Source organism: Oncorhynchus mykiss, chromosome 24 (genome assembly GCF_013265735.2).
Source record: "Oncorhynchus mykiss isolate Arlee chromosome 24, USDA_OmykA_1.1, whole genome shotgun sequence".
NCBI lineage: Eukaryota > Metazoa > Chordata > Actinopteri > Salmoniformes > Salmonidae > Oncorhynchus > Oncorhynchus mykiss.
Genome location: NC_048588.1, coordinates 21756144 through 21774448, shown reverse-complemented (window position 1 = coordinate 21774448; position 18305 = coordinate 21756144). Strand labels below are relative to the sequence as shown.

The 18305-nt window shown below is 44.0% G+C and overlaps 1 protein-coding gene across 3 annotated transcripts in view; it reads left to right on the top strand.

Moving 5' to 3' along the window:
- Positions 1–16411, top strand: part of vaspb (vasodilator stimulated phosphoprotein b) — a 32323-nt gene extending 15912 nt beyond the window's left edge. For 2 of the 3 annotated variants that reach the window (XM_021582795.2, XM_021582797.2), the window contains exons 2-14: positions 4128–4299; positions 6475–6655; positions 6832–6898; positions 12566–12636; positions 12733–12977; positions 13212–13354; positions 13509–13560; positions 13675–13702; positions 13812–13857; positions 14028–14084; positions 14593–14662; positions 14772–14829; positions 15001–16411. In XM_021582795.2, coding sequence (XP_021438470.1) covers positions 4128–4299; positions 6475–6655; positions 6832–6898; positions 12566–12636; positions 12733–12977; positions 13212–13354; positions 13509–13560; positions 13675–13702; positions 13812–13857; positions 14028–14084; positions 14593–14662; positions 14772–14829; positions 15001–15038 — 1228 coding nt within the window. In that variant the 3' untranslated portion in view covers positions 15039–16411. The remainder of the gene's footprint in view (positions 1–4127; positions 4300–6474; positions 6656–6831; positions 6899–12565; positions 12637–12732; positions 12978–13211; positions 13355–13508; positions 13561–13674; positions 13703–13811; positions 13858–14027; positions 14085–14592; positions 14663–14771; positions 14830–15000) is intronic. The other variant, XM_021582798.2, reaches the window with a different exon arrangement.
- The last annotated feature ends 1894 nt before the right edge of the window (positions 16412–18305 follow it).

Below are 18305 nucleotides of genomic sequence, written 5' to 3'. Positions count from 1 at the left end.
ATTGTATCATGGGATGGATGCATGGATGGAGGGAGAGGAGAGGAGAGGAGGAGTGGGGAAAAGAGATTGATAAAGAAAATGAGTCTGCTCTTCCTGGTTCTCTCTCGACTAGACTCCACTTTGGCAAAAAGACCATTGGCTACACGTACTGCAATGTGAACGTATCATGTCTGGACCGATACCTCCGGAGGTAGTGCAGGGCACTGTAAACACAACTATCTCCTTGACACAAAACTCGTACCGGACAAATTGTTATAGCATAGCAATGTTTTTGAAACTTATAGACGTTTCACTTATTTTTCTTTAGGTTTTACCTGATATTGTAGTAACAGCCAGTTTCATCTGAAATTGTTTCAATTGCTTTTACCTCAGTGACTTCCATGATATAGATCAAATGAAGCCTGGTTTGTTCTAAGGTATCTTTTAATATGGTACCTAGTGTCAGCCTAAGAGCTCCAAATAGTTATTGTTCAGCTAAACATCAGCATTCAGCTACAGCCAGCACGTTTTACTTAAGTATTCAGAAATTATACTGAACAAAAATATAAATGTAACAATTTCAAAGATTTTACTGAGTTACACTTCATATAAGGAAATCAGTCAATTACATTTCTTTTTCACATGACCGGGAATCTGTTGGTCACAGGTACCTTAACATTTAAAAAAAAATCTGTATCTGGTCTGACCACCATTTGCCTCATGCAGCACGACATGTCTTCTTCACATAGAGTTGATCAGACTTGATTGTGGAATGTTGTCCCACTTCTCTTCTTTGGGGCCCAATGTCGTGCCATTCATCCGCTGCCAACACCTGAAACACATGTTTCAGCATAATGCAAGGCTCCATGTTTCAAGGATCTGTACACAGTTCCTGGAAGCTGAAAATTGCCCAGTTTTTCCATGGCCATACTCACCAGACATGTCACCCGTTGAGCATGTTTGGGATGCTCTGGATCAACGTGTACGACAGTGTGTTCCAGTTATTGCCAATATCAAGCAACTTTGCACAGCCGTTTCCTGAAGTTAGCATGCCAATTGCACGCTCCTTCAACTTGAGACATCTGTGGCACTTTTTATTCACTCTATTTTATTTAGCTAGCTAGCTTTCTAGCTAACGTTTCCTAGCTGTGTAGCCTATATTATAACATGAGTGACATTGTTCAATAACATTACTGTACATTTATATTTGTTTTGGAAAGGTAAACGTTAGCATATCAGTAATGTACATTACTTGATCACGAAGCATGTTGTTAGCTTTAGACTGTTCTCTCTGCTTCCGCACGGCAAGCGGTACCGGAGCGTCAAGTCTGACACCAACAGGCTCCTAAACAGCTTCTATCCCCAAGCCATAAGACTGCTATATAGCTAATAAAATGACTACATAGACTATCTGCATTGACCCTCCTATTTAATTTTTATACTGTCTCTATGCACATTCTACACACTTACTCACCACGACCAACACACACACACACACCGCTCCTCAGACTCATCTCTCGTAGTTGGAATAGGGACTCTGTCACTCACTCACTCAGCCTGTCTGAAGGTCAGGGACTTCCTTTATGTGTGACTAGTGGAGTGTGTGGACCTTGATATGAGCCAGAGTATCGGGGTGGCCCTCACTATCTGTCTGTCATTGTCACCATGTCTGGCTCTAGTCAGTAACACTTGTCTGTCATTGTCACCATGTCTGGCTCTAGTCAGTAACACTTGTCTGTCAGTGCCACTGCACATAAGCCTACTTGCATAACACTGCAGTCCTCTCCTATAGATTGGTTTGAATTTTCAGTAGTCTCTAAAAATGTGTTTACTTTCTCTTAAAGATCAGGGGCTGCGAAATGCCAAGGTTTCTATTAGCTGGTACATTTTCCTAAGAACAGGTTGGCCAGTTGTATTGCTTCTTTAATCAGTACAACAGTTTTCAGCTGTGCTAACATGATTGCAAAAGGGTTTTCTAATGATCAATTAGCCTTTTAAAATGATAAACTTGGATTAGCTAAAGCAACGTGTCATTGGAACACAGGAGTGATGGTGGCTGATAATGGGCCTCTACTCCTATATAGATATTCCATAAAAAATCTGCCGTTTCCAGCTACAATAGTAATTTACAACATTAACAATGTCTACACTGTATTTCTGATCAATTTGAGGTTATTTTAATATAAACAAAATGTGTTTCTCTTTCAAAAACAAGGACATTTCTAAGTTGTGGTAGTGGTCTAAGCTGGTTCGACTCCTTAAATTAGCCATTTAATTTTTTTGTTACGCAAAAAGAGTGCGTTTTGCACCCTGTTGATTTTTTAAAATTTCTAATTTTACCCCCTTTTCTCCCCAATTGTTAGTAGTTACTATCTTGTCTCATCGCTACAACTCCCGTACGGGCTCGGGAGAGACGAAGGTCGAAAGCCATGCGTCCTCCGAAACACAACCCAACCAAGCCGCACTGCTTCTTAACACAGCGCGCATTCAACCCGAAAGCCAGCCGCAACAATGTGACGGAGGAAACACCGTGCACCTGGCGACCTGGTTAGCGTGTACTGCACCCGGCACGACACAGGAGTCGCTAGTGCGCGATGAGCCAAGGATATCCCTACCGGCCAAACCGGACGACGCTAGGCCAAATGTGCCTCGCCCCACGGACCTCCCGGACGCGGCCGGCTGTGAAGGAGCCTGGGCGCAAACCCAGAATCTCTGGTGGCACAGCTAGACCACTGCGCCACCCAGGAGGCCCCACTGCTGATATTTTAAGTAGAAATTGGGAACCAATATTGAATTTTAAAAGCCTGTTATATATATTTTTTTAAAGTGCATTTTATTAAAGACCACATGGTGAATTCAATAGATATGAGTAAGTGCCAAAATTCTTCATTTTGACATGTCCGTCTTTGACATCTGTGAAGATTTTAACCCACTTAACCCCAACATTTTCAGCATTGTAAAGCCCTAGTTATTTTGTTGTTTTGACGAAGATTATTATTTACTTCAGCTGGTTCGACTCTTTTTGGCCATTTTTCTGGTGTTTTGTGGTGGGAAAATAGGTGGGTCGCGTGTAACATGTCAACCCTATTACCCATAGATAGACGGGCTAAAAATATTTTAGCAATTTATAAATTTTTGTGAAGCTTGCATTCGATTGCCACTCCCTGTTGCACACAAGTTTCCATTCCCCCGTCATTTAAGATGATTTAAGATGAAATTGTCAACCCTGTTACTTTATTTGGCACTTACTACCTTTGTATCATGTTGAAATCTAAAGTAAAAATTTTTTGACCAAGTTACACTTCTCAAAAGGCGCTGACTTGGTGGAATGATCCTACTGCATTCCTGCTCTCTCTTTTTATATTTATTTAACTAGGCAAGTCAGTTAAGAACAAATTCTTATTTTCAATGACAGCCTAGGGTTAACTGCCTTGTTCAGGGGCAGATTTTTTTGTTTTACCTTTTCAGCTCGGGGATTCGATCTTGCGACCTTTCGGCTACTAGTCTAACACTCTAACCACTAGGCTACCTGCTGCCCCGTGTCTCTCTCGTCTGTCTCTCCTACTCTTCCTCCATCGCTTCCCTCACAATGTCTCTCTCTTTCATACATGCACTAACATCTGGTAAATGCATCTGCATATTCTCACAATATACATGTCAAGGGAGGACCTAAACTTAGACTATACACTCACAGGTGTATAAATGGCATGTTGATTGTGCTGAAGAGACACCATTCATTATGTTGTATTACCTGTTGCTCCCTCCCTTCATTAAGAGTGTATTGAGTTGGCTTGCATCAGTGCTCGGGGGTCCATTGACAGCCATAGTGTGACAGTGGCTGGGTGAGTTTGAACAGATTAACTGGACGATTGCCTGTATGGACTGGCTCAACTCTCAAGCATGTCTTGTTTATGGCAGCATGTGACCTAGCTCATTTTTATGATTCTTTCTCCCTCTCTTCTCCGCCCCCTCTCTTCCTACCCTGCTGTCCTCCACTATACTTTCCCCTGGTTCCCTCCTTCTCCATTATTAGCCCCTCTCCCAACACCATCCCTTACTCCTGGCCCCCCTTTCTCTCTCTAGCTCTCTATCTATTAAACTCTTAAGCTTTTTTTGCATAATAAATTATTCCACTGTCTCTCCTTTAGTGAGTCCAGTATCTGTCAGGCTCGGGCCACGGTGATGATCTATGATGATGGAAATAAGATGTGGCTCCCGGCAGGAACAGGGCCTCAGACCTTCAGCAGGGTCCAGATCTACCACAACCCCTCCACTAACGCCTTCAGAGTGGTGGGACGCAAGATGCAGACAGATCAACAGGTAGAGTGCGTGTGTGTCTATATGTACAGTATCTATGACAATGGGTTTTAGTCTGTGTGCATGCTTGTTTCACTGATTGTGTGTGTGTTTGGTCTTGTGTGATGTTGTACATCATCAACAGCTTCAAACCTCTAGTACCAACAAGCCCGGCCAGCTGGAGAACTGTGAATCAGCCCTTTATCCACCTATGGCCATGCGCAGGCAGGCTAACGCCCACTAACCACCTCTGTGACGCAAGCACAAACACCCTACCCCAGGTTCTATGTGGTGGTTCAAAGAGCTGTGTTCTGTCTCCTGTAGTTCCCCCATCAGGGCCAACAGGCTAGTACAGTCCTGGGTGAGACCTATCAATACTTACATCTCCTGTACTGTCACAGCTTTAACAATGGAACAAGACAAACAGCACTATATATACTGAACAAATGTATGAACACAACATATAAAGTCTTGGTCCCATGTTTCATGAGCTGAAATAAAAGATCCCAGACATTTTCCACATTCACAAAAAAGCTTTTTTCTCTCCAATTCTGTGCACAAATATTTTTACATCCCTGCTAGTGAGCATGTCTCCTTTGCCAAGATAATCCATCCACCTGTGGAGTGGTAAATCAAGAAGCTGATTAAACAGTATGATCATTACACAGGTGCACCTTGTGCTCGGGACAATAAAAGGCCATTCTAAAATGTGCAGTTTTGTCACGCAACACAATGCCACAGTTGTCTCAAGTTTTGAGGGAGTGTGCAATTGGTATGCTGACTGCAGGAATGTCCATCAGAGCTGTTGCAAGATAATTGTGTTAATTTCTCTACCATAAGCCGCCCCGTTGTTTTAGAGAAATTGGCAGTACATCCAACCAGCCTCATAACCACAGACCACGTGTAACCACAACAGCCTATGACCTCCACGTCCTGCTTCTTCACTTGTGGGATCATCTGAGACCAGTCACCTGGACAGCTGATGAAACTGAGTATTTCTGTCTGTAATAAAGCCCTTTTGTGGGAAAAAAACAAATTCCTATTGGCAGCATGCCCTCCAAAGCCCAACCATGACTGCACCCCTGCCCTGTCATGTGAAATGCATAGATCAGGGTCTAATGAATTTATTTAAATTGACTGATTTCCTTATGAACTGTAACTCAGTAAAATAGTTGAAATTGTTGCATGCTGCATTTATATTTTTGTTCAGTATAGATATAGTATCTGACCATCCCATCCCCCTCTCTCTTCCGCCTCTCCTGCTCTTTCTCCGTACAATTCTTTCTTTAAACATCCAGTCGCCTAAGTGTTTCCCATAGACGTATCTTAAAGTGGATTATGTTTCCTGAGAGGTATTTGGCCAGCTCAACCATTTCCTGTGACAATTAAGGAAGCCTTCCCCCTCTCTCTGAGTATATCTGTCCCCTCCCTCTGTGTCTGCTTCTGCTTCTATCTCTTCCTGACTCTTTTGGCGCGGGGAGTTTAGGTGCTCGCTCGCTCCTCCGCTCTGTGGAATTCAGGGGTTTTAAAACAAATAGAGAAATGATGCATCAGCACATTCAAACTGAGTCACTCAAACCCAGAGCACCATGGCCTGTATTGAATCACCAGGCTGGTGCCACCTGCTGGACTGATATAGACCTAGAGTGCATTTCTCTTGTCATAACTGGTTTCCTGTCCTTGATCTGAAAGCACAGGCTGAGTGCAATGTGGAAAAAGCTTTCAATTAGGAAGATGGAAGAGAGGATACCATGCCACATTAGACTGAGATGCACCCTAAACACTAACACTTAGGGTTGGGTGATATATCATGATTACTGGTACGGATCCACATACCGGTATGGATTTTTATCACAGTGTTTGTATTAAGGTCTAATATTGCCATTACACATGTAGTTCCTTCCATACAACCTGAGTAAGGACCGTTCACTTCTCTAAAATCTGCAGTTTGTCCATTTGAACTATACAGAGCATCACCTTGTTTCTTGATAAAGAAGTGGGATATGATGTGGATGTCGATTTAAGACAGCCCCCCGCACCTCTCTGATTCAGAGGGGTTGGGTTAAATGCAGAAGACACATTTGAGTTGAATGCATTCAGTTGTACAACTGACTAGGTGTCCCCTTTCCCTTATCCATGATATGCCAATGTTGGGAGTGTCATGACTCGTGTCTTGACTCCGACCCCTTTCTCTCTAAGGTGGTGATTAACTGTCCGATTGTGAAGGGCCTGAAGTACAATGAGGCCACGCCCAACTTCCACCAGTGGCGAGACGCGCGGCAGGTGTGGGGGCTCAACTTCGGCAGTAAGGAGGATGCCGCCCTCTTCGCCAGCGGAATGGCCCATGCACTGGAGGTGCTCAACTCCCTGGCAGACGCAGGTACTATTAGAATGGATTTTACATGTAGCCTCAACATACATGACAACATGCTTTACAATACCTAAAGGCACAGCACAGTCTGAGAAATAATTGAGAGATGCATGTGTGGAAACATGAGCATGACTTGCATCTCACAGCTTTTTAAAGTTATACTAAGAAAATCGCTTTATCTCCAGGTTACGCTACCCTCCCCCGCCCAGTGTCAAATGGACCTTCCCCAGAGGAGCTGGAACAGCAGCGGAGGTACCAAGTGTGGGATATCCGGGGGGGGGGGGGGGGGGGGGGGGGGGGGGGGGGGGGGGGGGGGGGGGGGGGGGGGGGGGGAGAGAGTACAATACACTCACCTTTAGTTCCACATTGAGTTGTAATTAAGGGTCAGTACAGGTATCAAGACAAGACAGTTTCATATGACCAGTCCCACTGACACGATTTGACATAACCACACTGACTCAGAGGATTTGTCAGCATTAGCCTTACGCCGCTTAGCCCTCAGCCAGCCTCTTGAGGTCGGAGGTTGAAAAGCTAAAGAAGGTCAACTCCTCTTTGACATCAAAATCCATCCTTTCCTACCACTTCCTGTGGACCCCACACTCACCAAGGATATGTTCAGCTTTACCCCTAATCTCATTTAGTCTAATGGGCAATATGACACACTGTGGAGACTCTGGGATAGGCTGGCAAGGTTGTCCGTCAAATGGTGGTAGTAATGGTCACAGATATGATTGTCACGATGGCGCCGACAGAGAAGGGCGACATCTTACAAGTTCCAAGTCGTTTGCTATATAGTGACTCTTATTGTATTTCTTTACTTTTCTTGTACAGAAAGTTCATAGTATTATCACATATGCACTTCTGGAAACCAGATTGACAGTTACTAACCTCGATTTTGACTTCAACTCCAACTCAGCTGTTCCACTGTTCATACCGAACCCTATTACCTATGTTCCATGGGCTACCAAGAATCTGCAGGCCTAGATGCGAGACGAAGTGGAGACGAGGTGGAGTCGATTCTATTAGCAAATGTTCAGTCACTTGAGAAAAAGCTTGAAAGCTTGAAAGCTGCAATATTATGTCTTACTGAAACACTATGCACGTAGTACTCGGTGGATTCTCCATGCAGCGGCAGGATCGGCCGGTGGCTTCGGGGAAGTCGAAAGGAAATGGAGTGTTTTTTTTCTTCATAAATAACAACTGTACTGCTTCAAGTGTGATGAAATCTCAAGCAATTTTTATTTTTCTCCCCAATTGGTAGTTACAGTCTTGTCCTATCTCTGCAACTCCCACCAGAGCTGTTGCCAGAGAATTTAATATTCATTTCTCTACCATAAGCTGCCTCCCAACATTGTTTTAGAGATTTTGGCAGTACGTCCAATATATGAACAGTAACTCAGTAAAATCTTTTAAATTGATGCATGCTGTGTTTTTATATTTTTGTTCAGTATAGAATACCTCATGGTAAATTGCAGACCCTTTTATCTAACAAGAGTTTTCATCTGTAATTATCATGGCAGTCTACATCCCTCCACAAGCTAACACTGAACTGTATGGGGCTTCAACACAGGGGGACATAAAACCGTCCTACCTGACTTCTACCAACACGTCTGCTGCTCCAGTAGGAGTGCTAAAACTCTAGACTACTTTTATTCTACCCACATAAGTGCTTACAAGGCCCTCCCCCGTCCTCCCTTCGGGAAAATCTTAGCATGACTCCATTCTCCTGCTTCCTGTTTACAAGCAAACTCAAACAGGAAGTACCAGTGATTCACTCAATACGGAAGTAGTCGGATGAAGCAGACGCGAGGATACAAGACTGTTTTGCTAGTACAGACTGGGATGTGTTCTGGGATTCATTCGATAGCATTGACGATCTCAATTGCACTTCACACTGCCCTCTCCCATCTGGACAAGAGGGGAAATAACAAGAGCGTTGGAACTATAACCGAAAGGTTGCTAGATCGAATCCCTGAGCTGACAAGGTCAAAATCTGTCGTTCTGCCCCTGAGAGAGACAGTTAACCCATTTTAAATACGAATTTGTTCTTAACTGACTTGCCTGGTTAAATACATTCTGTAAAAAAAAATATATATATATATACAGTGCCTTGCGAAAGTATTCGGCCCCCTTGAACTTTGCGACCTTTTGCCACATTTCAGGCTTCAAACATAAAGATATAAAACTGTATTTTTTTGTGAAGAATCAACAACAAGTGGGACACAATCATGAAGTGGAACGACATTTATTGGATATTTCAAACTTTTTTAACAAATCAAAAACTGAAAAATTGGGTGTGCAAAATTATTCAGCCCCCTTAAGTTAATACTTTGTAGCGCCACCTTTTGCTGCGATTACAGCTGTAAGTCGCTTGGGGTATGTCTCTATCAGTTTTGCACATCGAGAGACTGACATTTTTTCCCATTCCTCCTTGCAAAACAGCTCGAGCTCAGTGAGGTTGGATGGAGAGCATTTGTGAACAGCAGTTTTCAGTTCTTTCCACAGATTCTCGATTGGATTCAGGTCTGGACTTTGACTTGGCCATTCTAACACCTGGATATGTTTATTTTTGAACCATTCCATTGTAGATTTTGCTTTATGTTTTGGATCATTGTCTTGTTGGAAGACAAATCTCCGTCCCAGTCTCAGGTCTTTTGCAGACTCCATCAGGTTTTCTTCCAGAATGGTCCTGTATTTGGCTCCATCCATCTTCCCATCAATTTTAACCATCTTCCTTGTCCCTGCTGAAGAAAAGCAGGCCCAAACCATGATCCTGCCAACACCATGTTTGACAGTGGGGATGTTGTGTTCATGGTGATGAGCTGTGTTGCTTTTACGCCAAACATAACGTTTTGCATTGTTGCCAAAAAGTTCAATTTTGGTTTCATCTGACCAGAGCACCTTCTTCCACATGTTTGGTGTGTCTCCCAGGTGGCTTGTGGCAAACTTTAAACTGCACTTTTTATGGATATCTTTAAGAAATGGCTTTCTTCTTGCCACTCTTCCATAAATGCCAGATTTGTGCAATATACGACTGATTGTTGTCCTATGGACAGAGTCTCCCACCTCAGCTGTAGATCTCTGCAGTTCATCCAGAGTGATCATGGGCCTCTTGGCTGCATCTCTGATCAGTCTTCTCCTTGTATGAGCTGAAAGTTTAGAGGGACGGCCAGGTCTTGGTAGATTTGCAGTGGTCTGATACTCCTTCTATTTCAACATTATCGCTTGCACAGTGCTCCTTGGGATGTTTAAAGCTTGGGAAATCTTTTTGTATCCAAATCCGGCTTTAAACTTCTTCACAATAGTATCTAGGACCTGCCTGGTGTGTTCCTTGTTCTTCATGATGCTCTCTGCGCTTTTAACGGACCTCTGAGACTATCACAGTGCAGGTGCATTTATACGGAGACTTGATTACACACAGGTGGATTGTATTTATCATCATTAGTCATTTAGGTCAACATTGGATCATTCAGAGATCCTCACTGAACTTCTGGAGAGAGTTTGCTGCACTGAAAGTAAAGGGGCTGATTCATTTTGCACGCCCAATTTTTCAGTTTTTGATTTGTTAAAAAAGTTTGAAATATCCAAGAAATGTCGTTCCACTTCATGATTGTGTCCCACTTGTTGTTGATTCTTCACAAAAAAATACAGTTTTATATCTTTATGTTTGAAGCCTGGAATGTGGCAAAAGGTCGCAAAGTTCAAGGGGGCCGAATACTTTCGCAAGGCACTGTGTGTGTGTGTGTATATATATATATATATATATATATATATATATATACACACTACAGCGCAGCCTTCAACATGATAGTCCCCTCCAAGCTCATCACCAAGCTAGAGACCCTGAGACTGAACCCCTCCCTTTGCAACTGGATCCTGGACTTCCTGACTGGCCAGCCCTAGGTGGTGAGGGTAGGCAACAACACCTCCGCCACACTGACCCTCAACACAGGGGTGTGTACTTAGTCCCCTCCTGTACTCCCTTTCCACCCACGACTGCTTATCAAGTTTGCTGAATATACGACAGCGGTAACCCTGATCACCAACGGCGATGAGTCTGCTTACAGAGAGGTGGCCAGAGACATAGCAGTGTGGTGCCAGGACAACCTATTCCCTCAATGTCAGCAAGACAAAGGAGCTGATTGTGGACTGCGGGGAGAGCACGCCCCGCCATCCACATCGACAGGGCTGTTGTGGAGCGGGTTGAGAGCTTCAAGTTCCTTTGCGCCAACATCCACTAAGGACCTAAGATTGTCCACCCGCACAGTCATGAAGTGGGCACAGCAGCACCTCTTCCCCCTCAGGAGGCTGAACAGATTTGGCATGGGCCCTTGGATACTCAAAAAGTTCTACAGCTGCACCATCGAGTGCATCTTGACTGATTGCATCTCCGCTTGATATGGAAATTGCACCGTCCTTGACCGCAAAGCACTACAAAGGGGGGTGCGGACAGCCCAATACATCACTGGGGTCGAGCTCCCTGCCATCCAGAACCTCTATATCAGGAGGTGTTAGAGGAAGGCCTGAAAAAACACTCCAGCCACCCTAGCCATAGACTGTTCACTCTGCTACCGTACAGCAAACGGTACCAGAGCATCGGTCTCGGACCAACAAGCTTCAGGTTCTCTGGGGTGAAGAATGAGGACAGACTAATCTGGGTTTGGCGGATGCCAGGAGAACGTTATCTGCCCCAATGCATAGTGCCAACTGTAAAGTTTGGTGGAGAATGAATAATGGTCTGGGGCTGTTTTTCATGGTTCAGGCGGGGTCCCTTAGTTCCAGTGAAGGGAAATATTAATGCTACAGCATACAATGACATTCTAGACAATTCCATGCTTCCAACAGTTTGGGGAAGGTTCTTTCCTGTTTCAGCATAATTCCCCATGCACAAAGCGAGGCCCATACAGAAATTGTTTGTCAAGATCAGTGTGAAAGAACTTGATTGGCCTGTACAGAGCCCTGACAACCCCATCGAACACCTTTGGCATGAATTGGAAGGGCGACTGCGAGCCAGGCCTAACCGCCCAACCTCACTAATGCTCTTGTGGCTGAATGGAAGCGAGCCCCCGCAGCAATGTTCTAACATCTAGTGGAAAGCCTTCCCAGATGATTGGAGGCTGTTATAGCAGCAAAGGGGGGACCAACACCATATTAATGCCCATGATTTTGGAATGAGATGTTCGACAAGTAGGTGTCCATATACTTTTGGTCATGTAGTGTATCTACCTCAAATACCTTGTACCTCTGCACATTGATCTGGTACTGTTACTCCCTATATACAGTATATCTCCATTCTTTGTGTGTTTTATTTTAAACTCTGCATCATTGGGATGCGCTCGTAAGTAATTATCATGGCAAAGTCTACACCAGCCCTCAGTCAACCAACAGTGCTTTAAAGTGTGTGTGGCGACAGCAGCTCCTATGGGTGACAGATGTGTTGGGGTAGGGGACCTGGAGCGACCCGGATTAGGGCTTCTGGCCAGATGTGGACTTTAATTTCAGTGCTGGGCTAATCAGAAGCTGTGAAATGCCCCTTCACAGACCCAGCATGGCCGCGTAGTCAGCACAATTTATTCACGAATATGCTCTTCAGTCTAACACTGCTCCAGAGCCATCTGTCACAATTAGACAGTGCCCACTGTGATTGTTTGAACATGGTTGTTGCTTTAATGAAAGGATTGCTGGTACAGTTCACTTGCCATGTTATTATTGTCGAAAGATGAAAAACAAAATGTAATTTCTCTGCTATGCCACCTCTGGCTAGATACCTTATTTTCATGGAGGATGTGGTGCCTTCCCATTCATCCCTTCACCATATACAACATTGTTATATTATTTGTGCCTTTCTAAATCTGTTTGGGTGTATTAGTGTATGTTTGTTTGTCTCTGTGTTAATCCCCATGAGTTTTGTCCCTGCAGGCTGGAGCAGCAAGAGAGAGAGCGGCAGGAGTGGGAGAGACTGGAGAGAGAGAGACAACAAGCTGCAGCAGGTCAGAGGCACCATCTTGTGTCAAACAGCCACACTGACAGCAATACAGTTTGCCTTTTTCAACACTGTGACAGTCTCTTACCTTTTTTATTTTTAGTGCCCACTCCTCCAGTCCCACCGTTGGCCCCCCCAGCACCTCCGGGGCCTCCTCCACCCCCAGGACCTCCTCCGTCTGGGCCCCCTCCTCCCCCTGGACCTCCTCCCCCAGGACCCCCGGCCGCAGGATCAGGACCCCCACCCGCCCCACCGCTGCCCTCCCCAGGAGGAGATGGGGGCCTAGGGGGAGGTGCAGGGGGCCTGGCGACAGCCTTAGCTGCGGCCAAGCTCCGCAGAGTGGCCAAGGTGAGAGACAGAAAGGAGAAATAGTGGCCTCAGGATAAGAATTAGCGTAACAGTTGTTTTGTATCTGTTGTATCGATCTCCACATTTTATGCAACCACCAATTATTTTTGATTTGGACTTCAATGCAAATCATTTTGAATGCCGAGCCTCTCTGTTTTGCAGTGCTAACTAGAGCTAAAGGTGGTGTTGTATTGATACTCTAACCGCTCCTGTGTCTTCTACTGCTCTCTGTAGGACGATAGTGGTAGTGTTGCTGCTGCTTCTTCTGCTGCAGCACCGGCTGCCAAGCCTGATCAAAGCCGCACCAGTGGGTCCATCGGTGGTGGTGGTGGTGGAGGAGGCCTGATGGGTGAGATGGCATCCATCCTGGCACGGAGGTAGGTGGTACTGAAGAGAGCACTGCTATAAATGAACAGATTCATACACCCCAGTCAAGAGCGCTGTGTATGCACCTCTATGGATCTGATCCGGCTTAGTGAATCTTTAAGTGTTGTACCACACTATTACTCTCCTTTTGTCTATCTTGTTCAGGAAAAAAATGGCAGACGGTGGGGCTAAGCCACCTGCTAAGACAGCAGATAATGTAAGTATTTGTTCATTTATTGGCCAACTATGTCGTGAGTACATAACTGAGCAATTCTCATGTAGTCAAAAAACACTCACGTTTGTCTGGTCTCTGTTTCCTTTCTCCCTACAGGATGACTCAGAGTCTCAAGGCCAAAGTGGTGAGAACTGTGTGTGTCAGTCTGTTTTGTTTGTACCTAGGAAGACAAATGTGCTTAATATTAGACTTTTATACAATTTTGATGTAAAATATCCCTCTCTCCTTTTTAGACACTCTTGGAAGAAGACCATGGGAGAAATCAGCCACTATGCCCAGGTAAGTTTTCAGCTTCCTATGCTCTCTCTCTCTCTCTCTCTCTCTCTCTGTCTGTAGTAAGAGCAGCCTGTGTGGACGTATGTCAGTCTCAGAATTCAAAGAGGGGTGTGTGTGTTGATGAATTGGTTGCTTCACATTGTAAGAGCAGAGTGTGTGTCTCTCACAAACAGGAATAACTCCATCTCCAAGAGCATGGACTCCACCTCTCCCTTGCCCCAGGGTCCCAGGTACAAAGTCCCTCCCCTGACAAGACAACAGGACTAATGCTTTCCTGTTCTCTCTAGCATACCGTCCCATCTCCCTTCTCTCTGTCAGGTCAACAGGGGCACAGCTTCAGATCGTGGTGCTGGGCTATTGTACTGTTGACAGCACCACCTAGTGGACTTCAGAAAGCTATGACTACTGTGACAGCCTTTCTCATCTGCATCATTCCATTCTGATATGTGAATTGATATCCCTTGATGTAGTATAGAATGGAATTTTGTGTGTTTTGTCTGGCATTTCTGGACATTTGGTTCTGTGGTCAACAGTCAAATGTCATTGAAACTTTGAAAGCTAGCCTTGGGTTGTCTGGTGTATGTGTGGTGCTTCCTGAGCCCTCTTTGGGGGTGCTATGGTGATGGGTTGGATTAGCAGCGTGGGTTGTCAGTGATGGGACTATGTTCGATCTTAATCAGTCTCTCCCTTTCTCTCTGCCTCCCCTACCCACTCGCTTTCTTTCCACACCGTATCCAGGGTGAAGCATGCAGGTGGTAGTAATGATGCTGGAGGTGGTGAAGAGACGGATATGGAGAGGATTAAACAGGTAAATATTATTTTCTGAAGCACCTCTAATGCCAAGACTAGTATAGACATATAATCATATGCAATACTAAGACTGCAAATTTATAGAATGTTTTGGTTGCTTCCTGTAGGAGATTCTTGACGAGATGCGGAAGGAGTTACAAAAAGTCAAGGAGGAGATAATCGGAGGTGAGACTATACAGATATTTGTTTTGGGCCACAACTATTTTTCACACGGAAACCGCTTCAATGACATTTGTATAAAAGTCCAAATTAAGTGGGGGGGGGGGGGGCCAAAGGCAGTACTTTTCTTTGTCAGGTGTTGTATTGATTGTTTCTTGTCTCTCTCCTGTTCCACAGCCTTTATTGAGGAGCTACAGAAGAGGGGTTCCACATAGTTCTACTAGAGGAACAGGGGGATGCGATGGATGGAGGTTATGGCCCTTTGTGGACCTCTCCCATATCACCCCCTCCAGTGTAGCCCAGGGATTTTTCTTTCTCCCCTTCACACATTCTCACATTCACACACACCTACATACTTGCACACGACATGTACACGTTAACCCAGGGAACCGATTCACAAATACAGGACTAGATCACCTACTACCACCCCATCTGTGATGACACAACCTCTCCTCACTCATCCCTTCTTGTATCCAACTCTTCCTTCATTTCATGAGAACCACTGTAGAGCACATAATCACGGCTGCTGTTACTCTTACTCCTTGTCATGTACAATTGTTTCTCTCCCCCCATGTATCTGCCCCATAGAAATCCTGCTCCTATTCACTCTCTTTGTCAGACAGACCAGTGTTTTTACTGGGGTCTTCAGTATTCAGGGAAGATCATATCATTAATTCTTGTTACTGTAATGGCAGAGTGGTTGGTTGGCTTTTGTAAGAATCCTCTTTAACTTGGCACAGCTTCGACTTCAAACACGGCCTTCAAATAAAAACATTTTATATGGGCCAAGACGACATAGGCCTATCTTGAGAATGTGTGGTGATGGGAGGAAACTAACAGATTGTACAGGGACCCCATGGTGGAGGGCTTTCATCCACAGCACACACTGCTCCCTTCAGGCCTGGTGCACAAGAGCTTGTACTGCACCACTGCCTTGAAGTCAGCGCTACTGCTCCCAAGTGTACTGCTCTGTCAATGGCCAAAAAAGAGACCCTACACAAACTTCAGTTCTACAGACTTTGAGGAGAAGTCAGAGGAGACATGCAAAGGGATTGTGATGGACGACCTCCCGGAGTACTGTGGTTCTGTGCTATGGAGGGAATCCTAGTTCTTTCTGCATTGCACTTGGCCTGGAGAAAGTGTGTATTTTGTGTGCCACTCAGAATCGACAAAACACTCATCTTTCCCTTCTGCTCAAAATGAGACACTAATAATTTGCCAGTGCAGTGGTCCTAAACTGTACTGTTTGTTTTGTTTGAAAAATGTTTTTTTTAACAACATTGAAATATAAGAATTCGGCCATGACTAAGTCAATTAATTGGCCATGACCAACTGTCTTGGAGAATATATATTAAAAAAAGAATTGGGGGGGCTAGCAAAATTGAAATGATGTTTCTATTTTAATTGAGGTGAATGGGACATTTTTGGATTGCTTTCTTTTTAAGAGATGTAATTGGGTTACTGTTTTTGTTTTGTTTTTCTAATAGAGAATAGGCTTTTTACACTGAAATATAAATAAAACAGCGTAGAGACACTGGATTAGAGATGCCTTTTATAGTCAAATACAGCCGCTTCTTGTAATGCATCAGCTTCTTGAGTCTCCTTTTTTTGGTTTTTCCATTGCTCTTTTTAAACCTTAAATATTTTTTAGGATATTCTGGCTGTCAAGGCATTGAATGGGATTATTTAGTAAAATAAAATTGCTCAAATGCATTTATGAACATTTTGAATAATTAACAAAGTACAGTGCCTTGCGAAAGTATTCGGCCCCCTTGAACTTTGCGACCTTTTGCCACATTTCAGGCTTCAAACATAAAGATATAAAACTGTATTTTTTTGTGAAGAATCAACAAGTGGGACACAATCATGAAGTGGAACGACATTTATTGGATATTTCAAACTTTTTTAACAAATCAAAAACTGAAAAATTGGGCGTGCAAAATTATTCAGCCCCTTTACTTTCAGTGCAGCAAACTCTCTCCAGAAGTTCAGTGAGGATCTCTGAATGATCCAATGTTGACCTAAATGACTAATGATGATAAATACAATCCACCTGTGTGTAATCAAGTCTCCGTATAAATGCACCTGCACTGTGATAGTCTCAGAGGTCCGTTAAAAGCGCAGAGAGCATCATGAAGAACAAGAAACACACCAGGCAGGTCCGAGATACTGTTGTGAAGAAGTTTAAAGCCGGATTTGGATACAAAAAGATTTCCCAAGCTTTAAACATCCCAAGGAGCACTGTGCAAGCGATAATATTGAAATGGAAGGAGTATCAGACCACTGCAAATCTACCAAGACCTGGCCGTCCCTCTAAACTTTCAGCTCATACAAGGAGAAGACTGATCAGAGATGCAGCCAAGAGGCCCATGATCACTCTGGATGAACTGCAGAGATCTACAGCTGAGCAGGGAGACTCTGTCCATAGGACAACAATCAGTTGTATATTGCACAAATCTGGCCTTTATGGAAGAGTGGCAAGAAGAAAGACATTTCTTAAAGATACCCATAAAAAGTGTTGTTTAAAGTTTGCCACAAGCCACCTGGGAGACACACCAAACATGTGGAAGAAGGTGCTCTGGTCAGATGAAACCAAAATTGAACTTTTTTGGTAACAATGCAAAACGTTATGTTTGGCGTAAAAGCAACACAGCTCATCACCCTGAACACACCATCTCCACTGTCAAACATGGTGGTGGCAGCATCATGGTTTGGGCCTGCTTTTCTTCAGCAGGGACAGGGAAGATGGTTAAAATTGATGGGAAGATGGATGGAGCCTAATACAGGACCATTCTGGAAGAAAACCTGATGGAGTCTGCAAAAGACCTGAGACTGGGACGGAGATTTGTCTTCCAACAAGACAATGATCCAAAACATAAAGCAAAATCTACAATGGAATGGTTCAAAAATAAACATATCCAGGTGTTAGAATGGCCAAGTCAAAGTCCAGACCTGAATCCAATCGAGAATCTGTGGAAAGAACTGAAAACTGCTGTTCACAAATGCTCTCCATCCAACCTCACTGAGCTCGAGCTGTTTTGCAAGGAGGAATGGGAAAAAATGTCAGTCTCTCGATGTGCAAAACTGATAGAGACATACCCCAAGGGACTTACAGCTGTAATCGCAGCAAAAGGTGGCACTACAAAGTATTAACTTAAGGGGGCTGAATAATTTTGCACGCCCAATTTTTTCAGTTTTTGATTTGTTAAAAAAGTTAGAAATATCCAATAAATGTCGTTCCACTTCATGATTGTGTCCCACTTGTTGTTGATTCTTCACAAAAAAATACAGTTTAATATCTTTATGTTTGAAGAATGAAATGTGGAAAAAGGTCGCAAAGTTCAAGGGGCCGAAAACTTTCGCAAGGCACTGTATGTATTAATTTTGAAACTGTATTTCAATATGACTCAACAGGATAGGGCTTGGGGGTTTAAGAACGTTTTTCTGGTTGATGTTCATTCTAGAGTGCTGGATCAAACTGT